General features: G+C 48.5%; 3 protein-coding genes across 5 annotated transcripts in view; 2 read left to right on the top strand and 1 right to left on the bottom strand.

Annotated features, from left to right (window-relative positions):
• Window positions 1–277: 277 nt before the first annotated feature.
• METTL23 (methyltransferase 23, arginine) lies at window positions 278–2,567 on the bottom strand. The gene is made up of 5 exons (XM_068913568.1): window positions 2,449–2,567; window positions 2,173–2,277; window positions 1,474–1,711; window positions 1,062–1,146; window positions 278–622 (listed from the first exon to the last, which is right to left on the bottom strand). The coding sequence occupies exons 3-5, from the start codon at window positions 1,592–1,594 to the stop codon at window positions 454–456; spliced, it is 375 nt and encodes a 124-aa protein (XP_068769669.1). The 5' UTR covers window positions 1,595–1,711; window positions 2,173–2,277; window positions 2,449–2,567; the 3' UTR covers window positions 278–453.
• Window positions 2,568–3,701: 1,134 nt separating this feature from the next.
• JMJD6 (jumonji domain containing 6, arginine demethylase and lysine hydroxylase) lies at window positions 3,702–17,118 on the top strand. Its single transcript, XM_068913549.1, has 7 exons — window positions 3,702–3,926; window positions 4,965–5,353; window positions 8,510–8,796; window positions 10,236–10,371; window positions 10,479–10,617; window positions 11,366–11,493; window positions 13,158–17,118. Exons 1-7 carry the CDS (start codon window positions 3,798–3,800, stop codon window positions 13,192–13,194), a joined length of 1,245 nt encoding a protein of 414 aa, XP_068769650.1. The 5' UTR covers window positions 3,702–3,797; the 3' UTR covers window positions 13,195–17,118.
• A 6,725-nt stretch (window positions 17,119–23,843) lies between these two features.
• MXRA7 (matrix remodeling associated 7) overlaps window positions 23,844–25,534 on the top strand; it is a 37,383-nt gene continuing 35,692 nt past the window's right edge. Inside the window, exon 1 of one of the 3 annotated variants that reach the window (XM_068913552.1) lies at window positions 23,844–24,387. In XM_068913552.1, coding sequence (XP_068769653.1) covers window positions 23,953–24,387 — 435 coding nt within the window. In that variant the 5' untranslated portion in view covers window positions 23,844–23,952. The remainder of the gene's footprint in view (window positions 24,388–25,534) is intronic. The other 2 variants (XM_068913551.1, XM_068913550.1) reach the window with 2 other exon arrangements.

Genomic DNA, 25,534 nt, shown 5'->3' with positions numbered 1-25,534 from the left:
TGTAGATCCCTTTAAAAAAAAAAAAAAAAAAAAAGGGGTTGGCTTTTGTATATGAATCTTCAGGAAAGAGTTTAAGTCCTGGGAAACAGATCTTAAAGGGATGTTGTTATCCTGAATGAGTGCAGTTAAAATCCACAACTAAACTGTGGAGAAAAGGGTAAGTTGGACCTAGTGGATTGTAAAGCTATGTTGTGTAGTGGCTTCCATAATGGAATTGAGTCCTTGAACTGGTCCTTAAGTGGTCTTTGGGAAGGACAAATTTCTCAAAAGCCATAGCTGAAGACTTGAACAGCTTTATTTTTACAATGCATGTTTTAAAAAAAAGTGCTAAAGGTATCTGCTTCCCAAGAAATATGCATGAGGTTTGCTGCAAATCAGACTGTTTCCTGCAGATCCATGCTACAGTGAACAGTTAAGTATCATCTTGTATTGGAACCAACAAGTGGAATAAACTTAAGTACCATCTGATCTTGCTAGTGAGATGATCATCATTTCAATTGTATGTCTTCCTGGTAAAGAAGAACTGGCCAAGTGCTCTTTGTCTGCATTAAATGAGTGTAGTGGAACATGGATGCTCTTCAGTTTCCATTTGCAGAGCAGAGCTTCAATAGACCAGTCGGCACTGAAGGGAAGAAATGTCAGATGTGTGAAAAATGTAATCAAAGTTTGTAACTTCTGCAGTAATGATAAGTTTGCCGACAGTATCTCTTAACTGCAGTTGTCCAGAAAACTGAGTTTGTAATGGTTTCCCAGTCAACAGTAGAGTTAGTTTGTGGTTCTTAAATATTTTTAGTTTAGCTGCTTTTGTCTGATATTCCTAGGATTTATTGGCAAAGACCAGCCTAGGTCAGAATCTGTCCTTTGGAATCAGTGTGGTGATGGTGCCTCTGAGGAGCTGAGACATGGCTGCAGTAATCTTGTGACAAAACTAGACTTACTCAAGCTGGGTCATGCTTTCCTCATGCTGTAGTTAGTAAATACAGCTGTGAGCCTGATGAACTCAGGTGTTAATGATTTAACAGGATTTAAGACTTAAGTCTTAAATAGGCAAAAGACTTTACCTTCGGACTTGATATGTAGTCCAGAATTGAGCATGTGGATTTTTTTCCATTAAGAAGTAAACTGTAGTTAAAATATCTTCAAAGTCTGCATGGTTGGGGAAGATTAAACAAAGTCTTGGTTAGTCTCTGGATTCTAGACGTGGTTAAACATGCCTTCATTGGTGTAGAGCTGAGAACCATTGCCTCTTTCAGTTTAGCATCTACTCTATTTCTTAGTCACTTATTTTCCAGTGGTATTTATAGGATAGCTTAATACTAGAATTACCCCCAAGAAGTAGTTCAGTGATGCGTATAGTCTTGCCACCTATCTCATCTTTGACATAGTTCCCAATATTACTAAACTTGGACCTCTTGAAAATTTAAGTCCTTGCTATTTTTATCAAATTGAAGTTACGTGAGAGTATTAGTATACCTTTTGGTTCAAAGAAGACATCAGACCCTAAAATAATGTCTACAGGAGCAAGTGAGAGCAACTCTGGCGATACTCGGCCCCAAGTGAGGCCTATAACAGGCACGTCAGGCAGGTCATTCATCAAACAGCTTTTTCGACAGTTCTCCAAGCACTGAGGTAGCTCTTCACTATCTGATAATATAACTTCAGCCCCGCACTTTGCAGCTACTAAACCAGGTAGGCTGACACCTGCTCCAATCTGAAATTACAAAAGAATAGACTTTAATGCAGATGAAAGGGCTAACATGGTGACATGTTGCATACTGTGATCTTTTAAGCTGCTTATAACATTGTAATCTGCCTGAAGTCAGGGCAGTAAGGGAAAATTCACCCTAGAGTTGGATTGGGACAGGAGAACCAAAATGAAAGCAGTTACTCAGGAGAAGGTGCTGGCCTGTAAATACTAAAGTGTTTTAACTTACTGTGCCGTGGGTGGGAGGAGGGCTTCTTTATCCCTTGGGCTCCTGCTCTGTTCTGTACAGAACCAGCACATAAAGCGTTTGAAGGACATGCTTGACTACAACTTGCCAGCTTTCACGAGCCTGCAGTTCACCTGTCTCCCCCAAACTGCAGGGTGTAAACTGGGCCGAATACGAGGGGAAATAAAAGGGAGGGGGAGCGTTTGCGTTGCTGTAGAAAGCACGGCACTGTTAGAGTTACCTCCAACACTCTTCGGCCGGGTAGCGCTCTCCGGTGGAACCACAGGTACTGAGCGAGGACCACGGCGCAGGGCCACACGTACAAGCCGTACTGGGAATCCAGCACCTGCAACGCACGCCGCCGAGTGACAGGGCCCAGCCCCCGCCCGGCGCTGCTCACACGCGGTTTCACCCCGTTTCCCTCGATTTTACTCCCGTGTTACCTTCTCTCCCCGCCCTCCCCCCCCACCGGCTGCCCGGGAGAGCCCCGCCCGCCGCCGCCTCAGCCCTGCCGCACCTCGGGGACGCGCAGCGCCAGCGCCGCCCGCCGCTCGCCGCCCGCCGGCCCGTCCGCGAAGCGGTAGCGCCGCTCGCCGCCCGTCGGCCCCTCCGCCGAGCGCGGCCGCCGCCGCCGCGGCTCCCCCATGGCCGCCGCCGCCTGCCGGGCCGCGCCGTCGCGGGCCAATAGCAGGCAGCCACGTGTAGCGCCAGGCCGCGCGGGCCAATCGGTGCCTTCTCGCGGGGCGGTGTCACGGCGGAGCGCCCGCCCCTCTCCCTGCCCCCGGCGCGGATGGCGGCGGGCGGTGGCGCGGCGAGCTGGAGCGCGGGAGCGGGGCCCGGCCTGCCCTGCCCGCCCCCTCCCGCTCTGCCCGAGCGGCTTCCGCCAAGTGTCCTGCTTAGCCCCGATCAGGCCTAAAATCGAGCTCCCGCTCTCCCGTTGCCCGCGTCACGCGGGGCTTGTCGGGGAGCTCTGCGCAGTGCCGGCTCCTCGCCTGGGCAAGAGCAGGCTGGTTGGCGACGGCGTAACGGGCCAATCTGGAGCATTTTCAGAGGGCTGTAACCGAACCAGTGAAGAATCAGAGCCCTGGGGACGGGGGCTTGTGCCTCGCGCTGAAGGCCTTCCCGGGGGGCGGCGGCTTTTCTTCCGAGTTCCCCGATTTTATCGAACTGGAACTTCAGTAACCCAAACAGGCCCGGGTTGCTTAAGAAACCCCCGGAGGGGGGGGGGGGGCAGCGCAATTGCAACGCCCCAGCAGAAGGGAGAACCCCGGGCAGCCACGCCGGGACGGCCGCCCAGCCCTGCGCCGGAAGAGTTAAACGGCGCCGTGCCCTTTGCGAGCGTGGGCGGGCAGCTCGGCTGGCGTCAGGGGAGCCGAGGGCACCCCGCCAGGGAGAGCGAGCCCAGCACGCGAGAGGGAGGGGAGCAGGGAAGCAGGAAAAGGTCCAACGATAACGCGACAGCCGCGAAACGGCGGCGGAGAGGGCACGCAGGCAGCGGGGCCAAGGGCAGCCGGCCGCCCCGCGCCCCCTCCCTTCCGCCCCTGCGTAACCGCCCTCCCCAACATGGCGGCCCGCTGGCGCCGCTTCCCCGCTTTGGCCAATCCGCGCCCCAGGGCTGTGCAAGCGTGGCGGAAGACGGCGCCGCGGCTAGCCAATGGGAGGGCGTCGGGGGCGGGGCCGCGGCGACAGCGGCGGCAAGGGGGGTGAAATTTCTGGAAGGTGCGGCGGCCGGGTCGAGCCGGGCCGGGCCGGGCCGGGCGCGCAGCGGGGCCGGTGGCGGTGGCGGCCCTGGGCACGCCGGAGCGGCAAGCGCGCTGGGGGCAGCGGCGGGCGGCGACAGCGGCCCCCAGCGCCGCCGCCGCCACCATGAACCACAAGAGCAAGAAGCGGATCCGTGAGGCGAAGCGCAGCGCCCGGCCCGAGCTGAAGGACTCGCTGGACTGGACCCGCCACAATTATTGCGAGACCTTCCCCCTCAGCCCCGCCGCCTGCAAGGTGCTCGGCGGGGGGGGAGCTGAGGGGAATGAGAGGGCTGTGGGGTGAGGGGCTGAGGGGAATAAAGGGTCTGTGGGGAAGGGAGGGACTGAGGAGAACGGTGGGGCTGTGGGGAAGGGGGGCTGTGCGAAATGGGGACGTTGAAGGGAAGGGGATGCTGAAGGGAATGGGGGTCCGGGGGGGGTTGAGGGTAATGGGGGGTGTTGTGGGGAAGGGACTGGGGGGTTGGTTGCGGGAATGGGGGGGGTGCGTGGGGAGGGGACTGGGGGGTTGGTTGCGGGAATGGGGGGGTGCGTGGGGTGGGGACTGGGGGGTTGGTTGCGGGAATGGGGGGGGTGCGTGGGGAGGGGACTGGGGGGTTGGTTGCGGGAATGGGGGGGGTGCGTGGGGTGGGGACTGGGGGGCTGGTTGTGGGAATGGGGGGGCTGTGGGGAAGGGAGGGGACTGAAGGGAATAGGGGAGCCCTGTGGGATGTGGGGGTTAGGGAAGCTGATGGGAGTGGGGGGCTGGCTGAGGGGAATGGGGGAAGCGCCCTATTCTTGAGGTGGGTTTTGTCCCAGAGCTGCTGGGGCTCCCCGGGGCGGGAGGGGGACTGTCAGGAATAGCTGTCTGGGTCCTCTCAGAGTGGGGGCGCCCATGCAGCTCCCTGGTGGCTCCCAGGCCATTTCCTTAGGGCCTCCGGGGAGGGGGGGGAAGCAGTGAGCGCTCCCTGCCCTGGGGAGCAGAGTGAAAGGCAGTGCAGCAGGGAAAGTGTCAGCCGAAAGGCCAGAGGTGCTCTCTCCGCCTGGTTAATTACCTCGACAGGGAGGAGTGCCAAGCAGAACTTTAGTCTGCTGATATTACTGATGTGTGTAAAGGGCTGGGCATGAGAAACGGGGCTGCAGTCTTGGGGAAGCTTAAAATAACACATAGGCGGCTTAATACTCTCATGGGCCGTGGAACAAAGCATGAGTTGAAGTGCTGGTTTAGGGAGTGCAGCACTGGGATGTTAATCTGGCCTAAAAGTTGTTGTTCTGTATTTGTCCCTTGCTTTCACAGGATAATGTAGAAAGGGCAGATGCACTCCAGTTAACAGTGGAAGAATTTGTTGAGCGTTATGAAAAGCCTTACAAGCCTGTAGTCTTGCTGAACGCTCAGGTGGGCTGGTCTGCCCAAGAGAAGTGGACTCTGGAACGTCTCAAACGCAAGTATAGGAACCAGAAGTTCAAATGCGGTGAGGACAATGACGGTTATTCTGTGAAGATGAAGATGAAATACTACATAGAGTACATGGAGACCACACGTGATGACAGCCCACTGTACATCTTTGACAGCAGTTATGGAGAGCATCCCAAGCGTAGGAAACTCCTGGAGGACTACAAAGTACCCAAATTCTTCACTGATGATCTCTTTCAGTATGCAGGAGAGAAACGAAGGCCGCCTTACAGGTATAGTACTGTGAGAACAAGATAAGACTTTGTTTTGTTTCGTTTTTCCTGTTTCATTAGTTGTTCCTAAACAGACATAATGGATTTATATAAAACAAAGCAGTAGCTTTACGTTCACTATCTTAAGATGAGCCTGCATTGGTAGCCTAGAAGGAGGGAGGTGCAGTTCTATGTATCAGAATTTCTGGTTCACTACCAATGTTGCTACGAGTGCATTACATTGCCGCCCCCCCCCCCCCCCTTTTTTTTTGTCAAGACATTTGCCTTACTATTTAGCTTTAAAAAATAAAATAGTTACTGAAAGTTGTGAAGATTAATTTCTTGATGTGTTTGAAGTGCCTTATGGTTTTCAGATTTCTAAGTACCTCAAGCCTAATTCATCAGTTTTGCCCCAGTGGGTTATGTACGTTTAATTATGAGTCAGTCCTTTTAAGATAAAGATCTTAAGATAGATTATGTATGAAGCGTGGAAATGAGTTCCTAGCTTCCCTTCAGATGGTGTCAAGAGAGAACGGTATTTATTTTGCATTTACGTAATCTTTTCCACCCTTTTTCAGCATCTAGTTGAAACCAGGAAGCATCTACTCGAAAACAGGATTGAAATGACATTTGATTCCTGAAATCAAATGTAATTACCTTGTATTCAGGCTGCTGGGTACAAAAATAACATTTAGCTAAGTTAATATTATTCTTCATAACAGTATGAGCATTAGTTGAATGTTTCCCAAGTAATTAAAGTCTTTACATACATGTTGTAATTGACAGAGAATGACTTACCCTTTGAATGACGTGTCGCTCTGAGTTTTTTTTGTTGTGGTGGTGGTATATTGTTCAAATCAAATAGAACAAGTAATAAACATGGTATTCTTCTGCTTCTCTGCCCTGCAGTCTGTCATGTGTCTATAGTCCAGTTGTAAGTTTTCAGGAATGAGGTGTGGAAACTATTTCTTCTTAAGATCTCTGAAACTTACATTTTTACAACACTAACAGGAACATTTTCGTCTTTCACTGCTAAGAAAAAGCATACAATGCTATGATCAAACACCAAAGAATACTAACTGGGTGTAGTCTCTATTAGAAACTAGTTACATTTGGGAAATGAGGACTCATTTATCAAAGTCGTAGGTAAACTAGATAATCTGATTGTGACTCACTTATATTGATATCTCTTTTCCCCCACCCCCTCCCCACCCACATGCACATGCTGAGCTCCTTGCTTGTGATCTTGGTATCCACAAAATTTGTAGAGGGTTTTTTGGGGGGGGGCGGGAGGGGAGAGCAGGGGGAATGTGGGTTGATTTGAGACTTTTACTGTTTTTGAGGGAGGAGTGACGCAAGAGAGCACACTGATGCCTCTTCGGGTTATGGGTTTCACCTAGGTACAGGAACAGATGAAGAATATTTAGCAGTTTATGCTAAATTTCCAGTTATGCTGTTAAGTGATGCCTTCTAGTCATATGATCAGGATATGCACTATACAGATTGACTTCTGGATTGAGAAGTATGGTGGTGTGTAGATCTTAAAATAAGAACTCTTGCTGCTTAAAGCATATTGTCTTTTAAAATAACAGCTTCCAAAAGTTACTGCCTCTAACTGAAATGGCTGTGGGGTTTTTCAATCGTGCGTAGGGTTTTGGGGGGGGTTTTGTTTGGTTTTTTGGGTTTTTTTTTGTTTGTTTTTAAAGCATGACAGGGTGTTGTGTTTCTAACAGTAAATCTGAAGACTTGAGGCAAGCTAGGTGATGTTTGTTATGAAAGCCTGGGGGAAGATACTGGTAAATTATAGTGTTGCTAAATAAGTATTTAAAATCTTTGTGTGCACGTAGATTCTGATTATAGTCAGAAAAGCAGTATTGAAGAGTGCATCACTTCCTTTACTAGATAGGCCTGTACACGTTCAATTTTTTATGACTTTACTAAGAAAAACTTTCATTCTGCTACTAGTGATTTAATTAGTTTTCCAAGACTAACATGACTCTAAGGATTGAGCTGGCAACAGAATGGACAAACACCTGCTTGCTTAAGTTTTTATGGCTTCTTTGTGAAGCTTGAAAACCAAACTTGCAGTGCTATAATCAGTGCTAGCAAACTGTACCTGTAAACTACTTAACTTACTCCTGCATTGGAGCTGGGAGGGCTTTGACTTTCAGAATTTTTTGAGCCTTTGAACTCCTCCTGCTGGGTGTCACCTGACTATCTGCCACACAATGGAAGGGTCTCTTTGGAAGAAGACTCAAATTTGCGGTGCTTTAGTTTCTATCTTTGCTGCCCACTAAAGAGTTATTGCCTTTTTTTTCCCTCTTGACATCTGGTAATATGTCACCTCGCTTACGCTGTTTTGTCTTGTATGGTAGACTTTATTCTTCTCTTTCAGAGAGAATGAGCAGTTGAAGGTGCTGTTACTTTTAAATGCCTGTAGCAGATAAAGTTGTCTATAGAGAGAAATAACCTTTACGAATGGGGAATGAGAATACACACAGCAAATCCTGACCATTAGAAGTGTAAGCCGTAACTAGTTAAACGTTACCAAGAAAAGGCAGTTGTAAATGAACAGAAGGCATAGAGGGAGGCAGGGGTTGCGTAACTTTCTGTTCCTTATTTGTGTCGCCTTTTGTTCCTCGCTCTGCAGTTCTCGTTCAATTTATGAGTAGCAAATTTTAGAAAACCATAGGATTAGGAGGTACCTCCTGCATCATAAGACTCCTCCTGCAGGCGATTATGACTTAATTGCCTTCATAAAGATTTCTACTCAAATGCAGACTGAAACCTTGAAATCAGGGAATATCTTACTGGAGAACTGTTTATATTTCATAGTGGTACTTTGCTTTAAAAAAGTCCTATTCACTTCCTTGGCCCAGAGTGATTCTTGTCACAATTCATGTAGATTTCTAGGTGATTTAGGTGTAGATTTTTTAGATTTTAAGGCTGTTGTGTCTTTTGCTGCAGTTTGTAACAATCTTTTTTTGATGCAATTTTGCTGCTGACTCTTCCTAGAATGCAAATGAAGAGCCTGTAACTACGTTATTACCCTTTTGGTTTCTAACTATACTTGAAATTAACAGCTGTAAATACCTGTCTAATATGAAGGAAAGTTACTAGAGAAGGTAACTACTTGCTTGCAGTGCGACTAAAGAATTTTCTTTCCCCCATATGCAGATGGTTTGTGATGGGCCCACCTCGTTCTGGAACAGGAATCCACATTGATCCCTTGGGAACTAGTGCTTGGAATGCCTTAGTCCAGGGACATAAGCGTTGGTGCCTGTTCCCCACCAGCACTCCCAGAGAGCTGATCAAAGTGACCCGAGAAGAGGGAGGGAACCAACAGGATGAGGCTATCACTTGGTTCAATGTCATATATCCTAGGACACAGCTACCCACCTGGCCCCCTGAATTCAAACCCCTGGAAATCTTGCAGAAACCAGGCGAGACAGTCTTTGTGCCAGGTATGTACAATTCTCTCCAGTAAGGAAATCTGGGAGAGAAAAGCGCGTTCTTGCATACGTGTAGTAGAGGTGAAGGGAGTAGTGCAGCTTGCTTACGTGGCTCATCTCTCACAAATTAAACTGCTCTGAGCTGTTTCAAAAGGGCCGCGTATTGTGAGGCCGTCTTTGAGATTGTTCAGTTACTTTCTGAATGCCCTGAAACATAAATGGCCAGTAGCATAGGATTGCATGTGGTAGAGACGTCAAAACAGAACTTGAGATGCGATAGATGAGCCCAGAAATGTGATTGTGAACAGAATTATGATAGTGGGAAAACATTAAGGTGTTTTTAAAAAAAAAAAAAGAACCCAACGAGAAGTGTTTGAATACTAGTAACTCTTGCACAAGTTCTTGAGGTTCTATATAGCGTAGCAAATTCATGAGTGGATTTTATACCTGGTAATCTGACTGCACGTGAATTTTTCTTGACTGTGGGAAAAGAACTACTTAAAGGCACTGATACATTCCACCCGCTTCCCTGAGACTATGCCTAATCTTGCATTTGAAATCAGAAGCCTAAGAGAATAGCATCCTTATCAGATCTTAGAATGGCTGCACGTTGTGTGCCCATTATAACTGGGAGGTGGCTAGTGGATAAAGTGCGTGAGTTCAGTGCCTAAAATCTAACCTCTAAATACTGCATCTTTTTTGTGCAACGTGGCACGTCGCTTCTTTCCACTTTGCTTGTCTCCGAAATAAAGATGACTTCCTGTTTGAAAAGTGCCTTGTGATTGTCTTGGCACTTACTGTGACTCTTCAGTGTACCTTCTGTTATGATTTTGTAGCTATCTACTTCCATTAAACTGTTTCTTTAGCCTTTTTTTGTGGGGTTATAAGTGGGTTGTAAGAACATGGCTGTCTGATTTTTATCCTGTGTTGGAAAGCAGTCTGCATCTATTTTTAAGGGAAAGGTTAGTCCCTAATCATATGAACCTTACTAAATCAGCATGGAAAGTGCTGTCCAGCTTATCGGGATCTCTGTGCAGACTGGGTTACAGTGGCACTTGCTATTAAGTAAGCTGTCAGTAGCCAGCATGCTGCTGTCAAGTCAGATCTTCAGTGCACTTTGTGAGCTGGAGAATTTGGTCAGAGCATCGAGCAGCCTTCTGTAACAACGGTGAAGTCTAGAATGTGACTGAAGAAAGAACGTTCAGTGACAGATTCACCTGGGTTTGGGAGATAAGGTCCAATTTCCCCCTCTGCTGTGGACTCTGTAGCTTTGGGCAAGTCAGACCGTCTGCGTTCCAGTCCGTGACAATGAAATAACGTCATCGTTTTGCTATACCATGCTGGAAAGCTGAACAGAATGGTTTCGTAGCAGGTGGGAAAGTATACGTGGCTGTTCTTAAGCATACTTTCGGCTATGTAGCCAGGAGTGGTCACTGGTGTTGTATTTATAGGTGGCTGGTGGCATGTAGTTCTCAATCTTGACACAACCATTGCCATCACACAAAACTTTGCCAGCTGTACCAACTTCCCGGTGGTGTGGCACAAGACAGTAAGAGGGAGGCCCAAATTATCACGGAAATGGTACAGGTAAGAGATTTAGTAACTTGCTTTTCACGTTCTCCATAAAAATCATTGTTCGTTTTTGTGCAGCATTACCGCTCAAAAGCTAATCCTGAAATCCCAACTATATTTAGGATCCTGAAGCAGGAACATCCTGACCTGGCAGCGTTGGCTGATTCAGTTGACCTACAGGAGTCTACTGGTATTGCTTCTGATAGTTCTAGTGATTCTTCCAGTTCTTCAAGTTCCAGCTCCTCAGACTCTGATTCAGAGGTAAGGTTTTTACTACAATAGGTGATCTGAATTCTACATTGACGTTATTTTCCCCATACCTGTGCATGGGTCAGCTCTAATAAAGATCCACATCCTAATATTCGTGTCTTATGAAGGAAATGAATAAAAAGCAAATTTAAAAAGTGCTGTATGGTGGAGGAGTCTGGTCTTAGCAGGTTCTATTTGCTACAGACTGTCTTTGTATTGCTGAATGAACTCGGCTTCTTTGATGTGTGTGTGTGTGTATATAACATGCAAATCAATCACTAATTTAGCTAAGCCACGTTTGTCTGAACTGACTGCAAAACTGCTGTTTTACAAATGGGGAGGGGGGCTAAGATACAGAACAGAGAATGTCAGTTATGATGCTGAACTCCTCTGGGTGTCCAGTTAAGATGCCTGTAATGGCTTAAGCATTTCAGAAAGTGCTGAGTCTGCATTCAGAAAGTGCTGAGTCTGCATTCAGAAAGTGCGGGCCTTCTAGGAGGCGAACTGGCGAATGCGCTGGTTGTCTTGTCCAAACTGTGCTGTAGTCACTGATGAAACTTGAATAGGCTTGTTCCTAGGTTTTAATCACTTAATTTTAAGTTGGTTTTGTAAGTCAAATCTAAAATAGCAGATACTCTTCTTAATTTTTGTTACTCAGCACTACTGTGGAAGCTCTTAGGATGAATTCCATAGCACAAACGGAGTTTGCTAGGTTTCCCTAATTTCGCTGAGTTCTGCTGTTTCTCTCTTCATGCTGTAGTGTGACTCTGGCTCTGAGACAGAGGGAATGATGCACCGGAGGAAAAAGAGGCGAACATGTAGCATGATGGGTAACGGTGATACAACTTCCCAAGACGACTGTGTCAGCAAAGAGCGCAGCTCCTCCAGGTGACCCGATGGCAACTGTTTGTTTTTTTTTTTTTTTAAACGAACAAAAGACAATACAAGGCAGAGCTGGCAGAGTTAAGATAGGGTGATTCATCAGGATAGAGAGATGGAGAGCAAGAGTCCCGTACAGAATGTGAAGCTATTGGCCAGTGGTGATATCCTCCCTCCGTGAATTATTTTAATTGCTCCAAACTGAAAACTAAGATTTTTTGGTATTTTTTAAAAAAAATGAGCTTTTACCTTATTTAATAAACAGTTTTATTACTTTTCTTAGTTGTCTCTTTTAATAGAGAGCATCTTTTTTATGGGAGAGGTAGAATGTTTTGACTGTGCTCTTCAGAGAGCACAAGAGAATAGTAAACAGTTAAACATGAGGAATGATCAGGTAAGACTTGAATTTGGACACTGGTTGTCCAAAGAGAAAAGCTTCAACTAGTGGTACAGTTTCCGTTATTTTCTTGTTGCCTGGATTATTTCGACTTGGCCTTCTGTTTTATCCATTAAAGGCAAAATTTATCCAAACTACCAGAAGGATGTGGTTACTTCAGGAAAAAAAATCTTTTAGCCATTTGAGGTGAATGGAGGGAACGCTAACGCTGCAGATGAGCTATTGCTTGGAATAAAATTAATGAGGAAAGAGATTCTCTGTGAAATGACCAGGTTAAAAACTGAAACGCTAGGAATCCAGCAGTATGCCGCACAGCGGAAACTTAGCAGTTCTTTGCTAAGCGTTTAAGCGTTTTTCTCATATAGAAGAGGCTTACCTAAGTTCTTAAGTTTATTCCTCTTAGTGTAGTTAACTGATGCTGCTGTATTAGCTGGCCTGCCTTCAGTAGGGTGTTGTCTAGCTCTCGGTCTGTTGGTTGCTCCAGATTTGAAATGTATACAAATACTGTGATGACCTAGTGTGTGACCTGCTGAAGAAGAAGGTGTGTGACAGCAATTTACCTGAGGAAGTCCAGATTACCAGTAGCATGCCTGATGTCCCAGGGCAGGCTGCTGCCTGAAGGCCTGTTTGCTCCTGTATGTGTCACCATTTATGTTGCTGTGACGTAGTGCTCTCTTGCCTTCAGGAGTTGCTCATAACTGAATACAATTGAGTTAGAAGTACAGAGCATCCCTAAACAGTTGTAGAGAACTGTACTGACTGCTTCTTTTTGTCTGGAGGTTTTAACAACTTCTTAGGACATTGTCAACTCCTGTTTCAGCGGCTGGTTGTGACTCCAGGCTGGGAATGAGCAGCAGGAGCTAATGAACCTTAATGCAGACCCTGTTTTTTAAAAGGATATCTAGAAATGCAGACCGTACATACAGATCTGCCCTTCTAAGGGGCCTGTGTGTTTTAAGTTCTTTGCACTTCAGACTTTGAAATGAATATAGTGTATGTTAGATATCAGCACCTTGCCTAGAACCTTTTCTTTCCAGGTTTCACCATTCTTTCTCCTGTACGTCGATTGTTCTTTTCTGTGAAAATGGGTGGTATTTCTGCTCTAGCTGTATGATAGATTAGTTAATAGAAACAGTTCCAAATATAAAATCATGTCTAGCTTGTACGGTTTTGTAGGAGGCATAAGCATATGATTAACCTGCATGCTGCGATCTCGTGTCATGGTATGAAGGGGAATGCTGTAGTTGTTGACAGGCAGTTGTACTTTTTTTGACAGGATTAGGGAATCTTGTGGAGGCCGCGCTTACCCCTGAGCGATAACAACACCCGTCTAGAGGCAGCTGCCGTTCGAAGCTCCATTAGCAGCCAGCCAGCTCTGTTCTACCCCCTTCTGCTCCTATTTCTCACAGTCCTTAAGTTTTTGTCACTTCTCTTCGATCCAAACATCTGTCTTCGTTATGTGCTGTCGAAGGTTGGCTCCTTACTAACTTACAGGGCAATGCCCTGACTCTACGTTATTGTGCAATGCTTTGTCCCTTCTGCGCCCCAAGTGAGTGCACTAATTACCCAGCTTTGGGTAAGGACATGCCAAGTATTTAATGGCTCACGTAACTGGCAAGGAAGACAACGGTCAGTTTTTAAAGAACTCTTTTTAAAACCAGCAGGTAGATCTAGAAACCTGCCTTGCTTTGACACTGTCATATGTTTACATGTTGTCCTGTACACTTGAGGAAAGGAACACCAGCCCTCCTGGCCTATCGGAACGTCCGGCGGATCTTGTACCAGAATTTCAGGAAGGGAAGGTGGTATGAATGCTTCAGACACTGAAGTAATTTCAGTGGAGGTGACTACCTATCTGAAGTGTCTTTTGTGGTCTTCATCTACGTGCGTGCATCTAAACCAGCCTGAGTAGTTGATAAGGTGCAACACCTTAACCAGCAACAGTCCATTTACTTTTGCTCTGTGTCTAAGATGAATAGTAACAAAGATGCACTAGCACCTTGCTACAGAAAGCTTGAGGGAACAGGAGAATCTTGGAGTTTCTTGCACAGCAAAAAAAGTTAGCAGTTGCCGGTAGTTACACCCCTTCAGGTGCAGGGGTGATGTTTATCACTAGGCAAAAACTGACAGATTCTGACTCTTCTGCGGTAACAAAAGTTGCTGGGCTTTAAATACCAAGCAGTTACAGTGCCATGGGCTTATTCAGGCCAGTGCAGTTCACACACAAACGGCTCTTCTTTGCGATTGTGGGTTCAGAAGTTTCTAGAACTAGTGGTGCCAATTTTAAAGGACTGGGAGGGGGACATATTGTCTTGTGGTTTTTAAAAATGTAATGTGATGCTTGAGTCTGTGTAGATACTTTTGAATTATGCCAGGTGAAGCTCTTGTCCCCAAGGGATGTGTTGGAGCTGCTGTTTTGGTGGTTGTTGCTGTGTGCTTTTCTTTTTTTAAGCAGGGGCTTGTGCTGGTAGTATCAGCAGAGAGGTTGGTCATGCTCAAGCTGTGCTGCAAGGAAACGCTCCTTTATCCTCTAATCTGAACAGCACAGCCAGAAGCTGGCTGTGCTGGGATACTTGGGTACTCCGAGACTGAGGAGAGGGTATTAGATCTCATTTCAGCGTTGCTGCTTGGAAGAGGAAAATTTGAAGAGGAAGCGGTGTGCAGCTACTAAACGTGCAGTAAGGTCCTGGTCACTTAGAAAGCAGATTTGGCAGCCTTAACAATGACTTTCTCACACATTTTGCATTTGATAGAACCCAGAATGTTACTTGCTTGGGTTTTTCTGTTTTAACTCTTTTTAACCTTGTCTTTTCCTATTTAACCTCTCCCGTTTTGGAGGCCAGGCTATGTCCTGTTGAACAAAGGCCCCCTACTTGTATGTGTCAGGATTTGTGTCTCTGAATGTCCTACGCTAGTCACTTCACGTAGGAGCAGCGTGGTGGTGGAAAGCTGGAAGGAACACTTCTTAGCTGTCCAGACTCCTGAGCTTCCTGGTGATAGCCAGGTGTAAAAGAGCAAGCTCGCTCTGTAGACTGCTGCAGATTCTTCCACGAGACTACTTCAGTCTAAAGAAAACTTCCCAAACTTCCAGCACTTCTGGCCAAGGTTGCCTTTTTTTTTCTGCCCAGTTCAACAGCCTGGAAGCCTGTACAAAGCATATAGACCTCATCAGGTAGAGCAAGCTGTAACTAGCTACTGCTTCTTGGAAGAGCGTAGGGACCTGGATTGGCAAAGGCTCAGAAGTCTGCCTCCCTCATGGTGAGGAGAGCCCTTTTTAGAAAACTGTCTACTGTTTGAGCAAGGCTGCTTACTCTCTCGGGGTCTTGGTGGTTACTGGGTAAGGTAAGATGGCTTATGTTGTAGCTTTCTGTTGTTCTGGGCATGCATGGTTACGACCTTGCCATCTTAAAATCTTAGTGTGCTTGAAAGTCTGATTGCTGTGCCAAGAAAGCCACACCTGTTCCATCAGAAGCACAGCTGGAAGATCCAGAATGCAGAATATTCCTCTGTGCCTTCAGTAATGTGAAATAAAACAATTTCAAGTCGAAGCCTGTGTTCATTTGACATCCCGTACTGAAAGGCGTCGTGTTTAAAGTGAACTGCAGGCATTGTAATACCAGCAACACTCTATTGATTTATTCACGAGGCACTTTCTAATTGGAAACAAAAGTATGTCTCTTTAGGTTACCTGGGAATTGGGACTCCTGGGATCTCTGGTTCTTCTGCTCACAGGCTGTTGCCTTGGCCAAACTGGTGAGCTTATGTCTTTGTTTTATTAGATGGAAAAATACCTACCTCACAGGGGTGTTGTGAGGCTGAAATGTAATTACTGTGTAAGATGCTTTGAAGTCCTCCTCCTGCAGAAAGTGTTCCAGAAATGCTAAGCAAGCTGAGACTTTCTGAACTGGCATTAGCTTTTCCTACCAGAAAGCATTAGGGATGCTGTTTAGTACTTTTGGCCCCTTGGTTCTGTAGTGGCCCCTTCAGAATCACTGTGTAGTATACAAATTGTGTCAAAAGGAGGCTTTTAGTTTTCACCAGAGTTCAACTGTTGGCCTGTTTTAAAGAGGAGGTCCTGCTAGAACAGGATTTTTCTGAATTGGGCTAGATAACTTATCAGGGAGTCAGCCTCACTGGCCTTATAGGAAGGAGCGGGGAACTGGTCCTTTTGAGGCCCTTGTTCCAAGCCAGGTGTGTGGAAGGATTAAAAAATAAAAACTAAAAAAAACACTGTGCTCCCCTTGTGCCTAACTCCATGCTCGTGGGGAGCTGTTGGGGGAGAGTGGTTTCTGTGCTCACTTCCCCAGACTGAGGCAGAGGCTTGGAGCACTGATGTCTCTGAATCTGACCCGCTGCCTCTGTGTGCTGTAGAGCCCCTGTGTGGAGCACATGGATGTAGCAGGCTGCTGTGATCCACTGAGTCCAGACCAAAAAGCAGCAGAGCTGCTCTGCCTCAGCCTCAGCTAGCGCTGGGTGTCAGCCTGCCCCTCCAGCAGTGCTTTGTGGGCTGGTTTATTCCCTAGGCTGCCTTAGAGAGCTACAAGCTGGGTTTGGACTGTGGGCTTCCTGATCTTACTGTGCATGTCAGTGTCTTTGTCCTGCCTGCATTGGCCAAATGTAAGGGATTTGTGAGCTCTGGCCGTGCTTTTTAGTCTAGTAACCAATACAGATTTGTCTCCTATGACAGTTCAGGAATAAACTAACAAATATCCCATCAGAGCTGTGAATGTTAACAACACGCGCATGTATCTTAGCACCTGTTCTCTGCACAAGTGCACTGGGAGCAGGTGACTCCACAGAAGGAAGTACCGGCATACCTTCCACCCCTTTCAAACTTGGATAGGCTGACCCCAGTTTGTCTTCTCAATTACATTAAGCCTCTCCAAATGCTTAGAAGACAGACAGCAACCTCTTTCATAATTAACCGAGACCCTTTTCCTCCCTGCATCCCCAGCCATCATAGGGCAGGAAGTGAGACTGTTAGTTGAATTAAGTCTGAAACGTCTGCGTGGGCTACTCTTAAAGTGAGTTTTTGACATTCCCCTTGCGGGGGGTGGGGGGGAAGGAAAGAAAGCTTACTGATTCATGTGACAGTCACACTGTCAGCTCTAAGCCCTTCCACTGCCATTAGCTGCTTTTATCACCCCATCCAGCAGAGCTGGGTTGTTCTTAATTGTCTTGTTTGGATGATTGTGGTTTTGCTTTTTATTTTAAATAAAATCAATTATTTTGCATTATCCTGTTTGTTAGTCACTTTTTTTTCCATATCATGATCTGAAAAAAACGTAGTTACACGCTGCTGTCCTAAACTGCTGCAATATACTAAATGGTGCTCAGGTAATAGCTGAGAGGGTGCTTTGAGTGCTTTCTGTAGATCTTTTCTTGCATGTGATTAGTCTAATATCTGCAGTAGTATGTCCACATGGATAGTATTATGTTTTGGAAGCTGCTGGGGCTGTGGTAGTTCTAGGGAGAGGGTTTGGTCAGTGGTTTTGTTATGAGACTGTGTGTGTAGTTGCTCCTTCTTTCTGCCCTCCCTGATTCTATTACAAGAAGCCTTGTGCTGCATCTCTCTTACCACCTTACGCTGGCAAGAGGGGGTTTCATCTTCCACGTGTCATATATTGGTTTCGGCTTGAGCTGTAGATAAGACTCCAGGGTCACTGTGGAAGACCTGAGCTCCAAGCAGAGAACTGATCTTCCTTTCCCTTTCCCACATATCTGGGGGAGTCAGGGGAGAGAGCCCCCCCCCCCCTTCAAGGAATTCCTGCATGCATGAAGCCACCTTTTATGCATTTGGCTACGTATCAGAACAATGATTGGGAAAGTGAAAAGCTTGTCTGTTTTTTGTCATTCTGTTTTGTTGAAACCAGTAACTAGGTAAATTATGCTAAAGCAGAGCATGAGACAGCAGCCTGGAGGCTCTTGAAATATTTGTATAAATATGCTGTAGGAAGGTTGAAAAGTAGATGGCTTTGTAATTGCAGACAGCAAGTTTTCTGACTTCTGCAAAACCTGTGTTCTTCCCTTCCCAAACACTGATGGAAGCACTCTTATTTACTGTGCCTCCTAAAGCCAAAAAGCCCGATCCTTTCCAATGACTCTGCAGATCTCTCCCAGGGCCCTATTCATACCTCTTCCCCTCCTAGATGCTGTCTAGCTCAATACAGCCAGGCAGTCGTGACTATTAAATGAACCTCTGCTCTTGCTGTATGCTCAGTGGGAGCGTTAATGCTTAGCATTCAACAAGACCAAATGCCAGAAAACATGAATTGTGGTGGCTGAAAGCAATCCCGAGCCACTGTAGAAATGTTCTTATAGCATGTCTCCTCCTTTTGATTCCCGAGAGATGGTTTTGTGTGATCCCAGCTTTAAGATAATCCTATCATTCTTCCTAATTTGCAGGAACTATTGATACCTCTTTCAGTGACACTGTGGCCTTGCAATCTGGAATTGACTTATTCTTCCAGTTTATTTACCTATGTTCTCTTTTGTGACAATTGCAACATAATATCTCCTTTCAACAAGGAGGGTAGCAGATCCAGTTGTTAATTGCTGCTGGAGAGCTAACAGGACAAGGTTACACCAGTGGGGATGCAGAGCTGTGATTGCCTATGCGGCAGGCACCCTTGCTGATTGATGTTCTTGTTCCTTTCCTCCAGTTTGATGTAAAAGCAAATAACTACTGTTTCTTTCATGCCATTTAGAAAGCAAGTCACAAAGAGAACAATGCTAGTTCTTACTTTAGTGTTACTGCAGCACTAAGTAAGCACGTGAAGCCTGGTTTGGGGTTAAACTAACATGCTTGCAGCATCTCATCTCTTTTTTTTCAAGGCATGTGAAGACTCCCTCCTGCATGCACATCTCCTTCAGGAGAAATCTAAACCGTGGCACGTAGAGCTGATTGGAAATGCATTTAAAAGAAAAAAATTAGTCCGTGTCCCTTTCGGTTTGAGAACTGGCAGCTCCTGCCTGTGTGTGATGCCTGTAACAGTTGTGCTTCCTCTGGTTCAACAGAAGGACCTGAAACTTCAGGGAGTCACTGTAGCAAGCATCTGTGCAACCTACCGGGAAGAAGGACGTCAGGGCAGTTTGCACAGGTCTAGCCATGTCCTTAGCTGTGCTAGCAGGGAAGTCTTGTCACTACGGCTGGAGGAGAAAATCAGAACCGCTGTTGTGATGCAGCACTGCCCTGTTTAGACCCAGGGCTGCATCTTTTGCCAGCGTTTTTGCTGCAGTCAGGAATCTGTGAGCTTTTGGTTCACTGTTAAAAGGACTTTTAGCTTGTATCAGCCTGCCTGCAAGGGCAAGGCTAATCTTACTGCTGGTTCAAAACTTCGAAAGCCATCCACAGCTCCTCAGACTACCCTCACAAAGGAATTGTAGTGGAAAATAGAGTTCTGACACGATGAAAGAATAGCCATACTGAGTGAGACCAGAGGCCTAGCTAGCATAGGGGCTAGTAGTGGGTATTTGGGTAAAAAGTATAAAAATGAGCTCTCACAAGAGGGTTGTTCAAAAGGATTATTCCTTTCAGTGGGAGGAAGGTTCACCCATCCCCTCCCTTGTGCTGGCTCTGACCTCTTGGTGAACTGAAATCTTTTCTAATGGCGTTTATTCTGCCACTTGTGTGAGTTAAACAGCTCTGTGAGGGCCACTAGAGCATCAGAGCTAGCAAACAGCCATATGTGAACAGGCAAAATGAAGAACAACACGCACAGGTTAGTGACCTACAAGCCTGACAACTGAAAAATGAGGTGAGTACAGTGATGATCTCTTTGGTATAGCTTCTAATTTCTAGCATTTGGCATGAAAGCATAGAGGACACTGTGATCCTTGGCGGGGGGGGGGGGGGAGGGGGAAGCACTGACTGGGACTTACAGAGGTAATCTGAGTTCAGACTATAGGACCAGTGAGGGGAAAATGGGCTCTTAGAGGATCTGGGCAAATAGTGCTTGTTCCAGACAGGCGATTCTATCTGAAGTTGCTGTGGTCTGTGCCAATCGGCAGTTGCTGTTTTTCTTGTGAGCCCGCACGTGTCTGCTCACCTGGCTTGGATCTTGTAGGCTCATGCTTGGTTATGGCTGTGGTGGCAAGAGGGGTGTTGAGACTCAGGTTGCTTCAGCCATCTTTTTTGCTTTGGGAGGAGAGGATGCATCTGTGCAAGGAGAAAGCCTTGGCAGAGAGATTGGGTGACTGTGCCCGACTCTGACAGTAGCGGGAGTGGCCTGGGCTGAAGACTAGGAAAGAGAGCTAATCAAACTAAATTCCTCCTGTTGGGAGATGTGCAGCACAGTATTTTCTGTGGAGGGGGAATGCTTCCCGGAGCAGTTGTCTTTGCAGCTTGCTTGAATCCTCCTTTGTTGGTAAAGCTCTTCAGCTGTTGCTGTGCCCCTTGCTCCCCCCGCTGTGTGATCAGTAGCTGATGACTGTGTAAAAGCAGCTTTTGTCCACGGATTGGACTCCTTCAGAGGATTGTTTCCCAACCAGCCCCTTCCCTGACCGCAGCCGGAGCGGCTGGTGTAGAGCTGTTTTTCTCCCAAGAGAGGGCAGCGTGCTCATTTGGCTTCATCTGCTTTGGGCTGCCCTCAGCAAAGCCGTCACCTCACAGCTTCCCAGGCTCGAGCTTCAGTCTAAACCTGGGACGAGGATGGGATTGTCATACCCAATGGCAGGTTATCCACCTGCCTTGTCTCCCCTCTTTCGCCTAGCCACAAGCCCCCCCCCCGCCCCTCCTTCCCTCCTTGCCTGCATTTACTGCGCAGAGGTCGAGCCAGAAGGTAGAGAGGGCGGCAAGCTTCCCTGTGACAGCCAACCTGGCTCTCCAGCGAGACAAGAGGGAGTTGCCACCAGCTTCCATGGGCCACCCACCCTGCTGGAGATCAGGTTTTCCTATCTCCTGGGGAGTTCAGAGAGACAGCAGCGCGTTTTTATGAATAAGTTGATGGTAAGAACAATACAGATAATCTATCCCTCCCGTGGAAGCCCTGCTGCGTCAGGGCAAGTCTAATCCATCCATTCGCCTCCTGAGAACCACAAAGGGGACAGGAGGGTACTATGCAGGACCTGCTGAGCCTAATTTGTATTCTGTTTGGGGGACTGTCCCCATCACATTGAACCAGATCTGCAGGAGCATCTAGCTATTATCTCAGGTCTGAGTGTAGGGAGCTGAGCTTTGTTGCTGATTTTGTCACCGAGTCACTGTATAAAGTTAGCTAAGTCAGATCAGACATTCATGTTCTTGCGAATGTGTCCTTGACGCTCCTGGGTGTTGCTCTCTAGACTATGGGTGTTTTTCAGAGGTGTCTGAGCCCTGTAGTTCTCATGACCCTTAGAAGGGTGGTAGGTTGCAGCAACCCGATAATGAATCGTTACGGGTCCGAAGTCAGAAGCTGCTAGTGATCGTCTCTGGCTGTGGCTCCTGTTTGGTTTCCCTTCAGTGAGCCCTATCTCAGAAGAAGCTGTGAGGATTAGTGCCACATATTGTAAGGAGGTGATAAATCCTGCTTGGAAGGTACACACTGAAGTGTTCAGTATCTGCATTGGGTTAATGGTAGAACAGGATTTGTTAAGTATTGCCATTAGCACCAATAGAGATAGTCTGGCACTGGTAGTATGGATGGTCTGGTGTGCTGGGACCACCACTTGAGATGGTAAAACCCTGGGCTAGAAGGGGCCCTGAGTTTGGTGCCCTGTGATCGCAGCCGGTTATCTCCAGGTCATTTACTGGTGAATTTGCAGAGCAGTGCAAGCCATGTACCACTGTGTTTTTACAAGCACAAAATCCCTCTAACAGACTTCCAGCCAAGAGCTGTGGAAAATGCTCGGTGCTAGAGAAAGAAAGAGAGCAGGAAGTATTCTAGTTGGCAGTAATCAAGGGTAGAGTAACAGCTGCAAATGTGTGCATGTCGGTGTGTAAGGCCAAAATGCCCCAAGTCACCCTACTAACAGGCCACACTGACCAGTCTGTAGCAGTCTCTGCCAGTCTTGCCCTGAAGAAATTCCTCCTTGACCCAAATCTGAGGGTCCCCTGAGCCTGAACACTGGAGCAAGGACCCAGTCAGAGAAAGTCTCAATGCGTTCACTCATGAGTTCACTCAGTCCCATGAGTTCACTCACCTTATTTTTGTCTCTAGCTGTGGGCAGCTTCCAGGGCTTAGGGGAAGGGAAAGGAAATCTTAGAAGAGATATGTTGGAACTGGGATGGTGTCTTCGTGGCTTATGCAGGTAGTCAGCTGATTTCCAAGGTTACTTAAAAACAGAAGAAATACAAACAGATCTGCTTAACTGCATACTCCCAATCGCCTCCCCAAACGCATAGTGACCTATCACATAGGTGGAGCCTGTGCCAGCTTCTAATCAAAGATTATCCTGTCCTGTGAGACGTTCCCTGCCATGCACCCTTCAGACAAGGCTTTTTGCTCCCTCTACTCCCTGGAAGTGTCTTCCAGAAATGGCTTGATGGAGAGCCTCAGTCTCAGTGTATTCCAGACCTATTTATATCTATGAGCATTCCTAGCTGTTGCATGCATCATGCTTTTCCATTACTTTCATCTAGTGAGTCAAACTTTTGGAAGCTGGTAGCTTCACCAAACTAAAGAATGGATTTGGGCAGGAAGGGAAGAGAAGGGGCTAAAAGTACGTCACAAAAAGAACAAGATGCTGCCCCAAACCTCCGCTAAACAGTTTGGTGACACCACAGACTCTGGATTGTTTGTTTCTGATAGCTCTGATCACCAGGGCCCATGAAATGCAAAACTACACAGGAGAAGGGAAGATAACTACCGTGGTCACTTGTTACTAAGAATGCAATTATCCATACGCTAACGATTGCCTGCTTGATAGGATTACCAGTAAAGACAAACTGCAGTGAGGATCATGGCTTCACTTCCTTCCTCTTGCCCTGGGGAATTAATCCTGTCTTTGTGTTTTGTTTTTAGTCAGTCGATAAAAAGCTCTGCTCACGGAGACATCTCCAAAGCTTTTTTTTTTCCTGCAGGAAACTTTGGGGGCAGGTTCCCATGTCTGCTCCCCTCGTGCATGGTTGGGAGGAAGTTAAGGGCTAGTTTTGCATTGGCAAGAATAGTTTAGGCCAGCTAATTGCAGAACATGCTGTAAAATGGTGGCTAATCCTTCCAGCAATCTCAAGAGGCCGGAAATCCTGGGTGACAGAATCTGGAAGGACCTGACAACTCCCTGGTTAGTCTCCTTACTGACTTTTGATGGCTTTTTGACGTTCCACTTTTAAAATACCTGAGCAGCAAGGCACTCCTTACTGCGTAGAGGGAGGCTCTCTTGCAGTCCGAGCATCCTCAGCACATGTTTACCTGGTAGTTGCAAAAGCAGTTTCGGTTGTGCCCTCGTTCTCAGTCTAAGTCATGTTGTGGCCAGGGCACAAGCATGCCACTGCTGTCACTGCAGCTCCCAGGGAAGGTGGAGGAATAGTCTGAAGAATCACTGCCAGATGCTCCTTAGCAAGGAAAGATAAGGCAGCCTTCCTATGCAATAAACACCAATGCCGCCTCCTCCGCGAGCCAGCCGAGGACTAATAATGTGCAAGCTAGTTGCTCAGCATTGCACAGAGGCTGGCTGACACCCCAGCCTGCACAGAGAAGACAGAAAGGAGATGACCATTTGAAGTTAAACAGTTATGAACGATTCAAAAGACTGTGCAAAACTCTTGGGCAATGCCTTTTTGGATATAGGCACTGTCTAATCAAAGATCATCCTGTCTGGCCCAGGACACTTGCATCAGACAGAACTGGCTGGCTTGCAGTGCAGTCTTCCTTGTTCTCCTCCCTTGTGCTTCCCCGCTTTCCCGAGCCGTAAGCGTGCCTGAGAGGGGGATGCGTGTGCGTCCCGGGGGACGGCTCCGGGCGGGAGGCGGGGTGGGCCGGGGCTGTGGGCAGGGCCCGGCGAGATGACGCCGGGTGAGAGCCGGCTGAAAGCCTGCCCAGCCCCGCCGCAGGCCGAGCGGGCTGGCCGCGCACCCCTCGGCGGCCGCGCACCCGGCAGGCAGGCAAGGCAGGCAGCGGGCGGGCGGGCGGGCGGGCTCCGGCAGCCGGGCAGGCATGGACGTGGCCGTGGACCTGTACCTGGCCGTGCCGCTGCTCTTCACCGTCCTGGCCCTCGTCCTCGCCTCGGTCTTTGTGAAGCTGCGGGGCGGCGAGGGGGAGCGGGCGGCGGCGGCCGAGCCCCGGCAGCCGGCGGCGGCCGAGCCGGCCCCCCAGGGCGGCCCCGGCGACGAGGCGGCGGCCGAGCCGCGGGCAGCGGAGCCGGAGCCGGCCCCGGCGCCGGAGGACGAAGGCGGCCGGGTGCCGGTGGAGGAGGTCGGCGCGGGCGACGAGGGGAAGGCGAGCGGCGCGGCGGCCGCCGAGCAGCGGGAGGCAGCGGCGGCGGAGCCGGTCCCCGCGGCGGAGCCGAGCCCCGCGGCGGCCGGCAGCCTGCCGCAGCAGCCGCCCGCCGAGCCCCGGGAGCCCGGGCGCCAGCAGGATGCGGACGGCAAGGTAAGGCCGGCGGCGCCGGGTCCCTCCCGGCTCCCGCTCCCCAGCCCCAGGGGCACGCCGCGGAGCCCGCCGCTCTCCCCGGGTCCGAGCCCCTTCCCGGGAGCCGCCGGTGTCCCGCCCTGTTTCGGGTCCGTGCCCTCTCCCGGCTGCCTCCCGCGCCGCGGGGACGGGGAAAGGGGTCGGTGCCTGCAAACGGCACGGCGAAGCCCGGCTCCGCCGGCTCTCGGCGAGCGCTGCAGCCCGGGTTTGCCTCTAAAACAAGAGAGGTTCTGGCAAAAGCTGGGTTTCGCCCGCGGGCGGGGCCGTTTCCCCTCTCTCTCCCCCGTGCAATCTTAAAAATAAGATGGTGAGGATTGAGGGGAAGATAGTGTGAGTCTCTCGTGTTTGCAAATCCAGCTTGGGAGTTTTCTCCTTCTCCTAAAAGCTAATCCAGGTGTGTGTGCTGGGGGAGGGAGATTGTTTTTCCCCTCTCGGTGCTCTTTTTTTGGAGGTCATGGCCGACTGTCCCCTTGCTAGCGTGGGGTTTCTTTGCATCAGCTCAGGCCTGGTCTCCTTGCCCGCCCTGGGGCGGAAGGGACTAGGTTCACCCTCCCTTGCTCATCCCAAGGTTCACCCTCCCTTGCTCATCCCAAGGTCTGACCCCTGGCTGAGCTGGGGAGGGCTAGTGGGGGCAGCGAAGCCTGTCTATAAATGCCTGGTAAATCCTCCTCCAACCCGGGATCTTGCTTAAAAATAAAAGGCCAACCCAGAGGCCGTGGAAAAAGCCTGCTCTGCTCAGATGGGACTCTGGATCCGGCTAATGCGTTGCACCCTGGGCTCCGTAACAATCTGAGAAATGTGAACTTGCTGCATTTGTGGCTTTCTCCCAGGGCGGCCCCTGGTACCGATGCGGGGGAAGTCAGTAGCAGGAGTGGCTCAGACATTCGGGAGAGATGCGTCCTTAATGTGCAGGCTCCAGACAGCATGTTTCAGCTCAGGAGCGCAGGCCTGGGGCCCAGGCAGCCTGCTGGCTATTATTAGCTCCATTTGTAATCCTTGCTGACGGTTTCCAGGCTGATGGGCAGAGCGCAGGCAGGCAGACAGACAACCTCTGTCTTGGAAAGCATCGCTGCTGACTTGTTGGACAACTTTGGGCGAGTCCTGGTGG

Source organism: Struthio camelus, chromosome 19, assembly GCF_040807025.1.
Source record: "Struthio camelus isolate bStrCam1 chromosome 19, bStrCam1.hap1, whole genome shotgun sequence".
Lineage (NCBI taxonomy): Eukaryota > Metazoa > Chordata > Aves > Struthioniformes > Struthionidae > Struthio > Struthio camelus.
The sequence above is the reverse complement of the archived record's forward strand: the minus strand, read 5'-3'. Positions and strand labels throughout refer to the sequence as shown.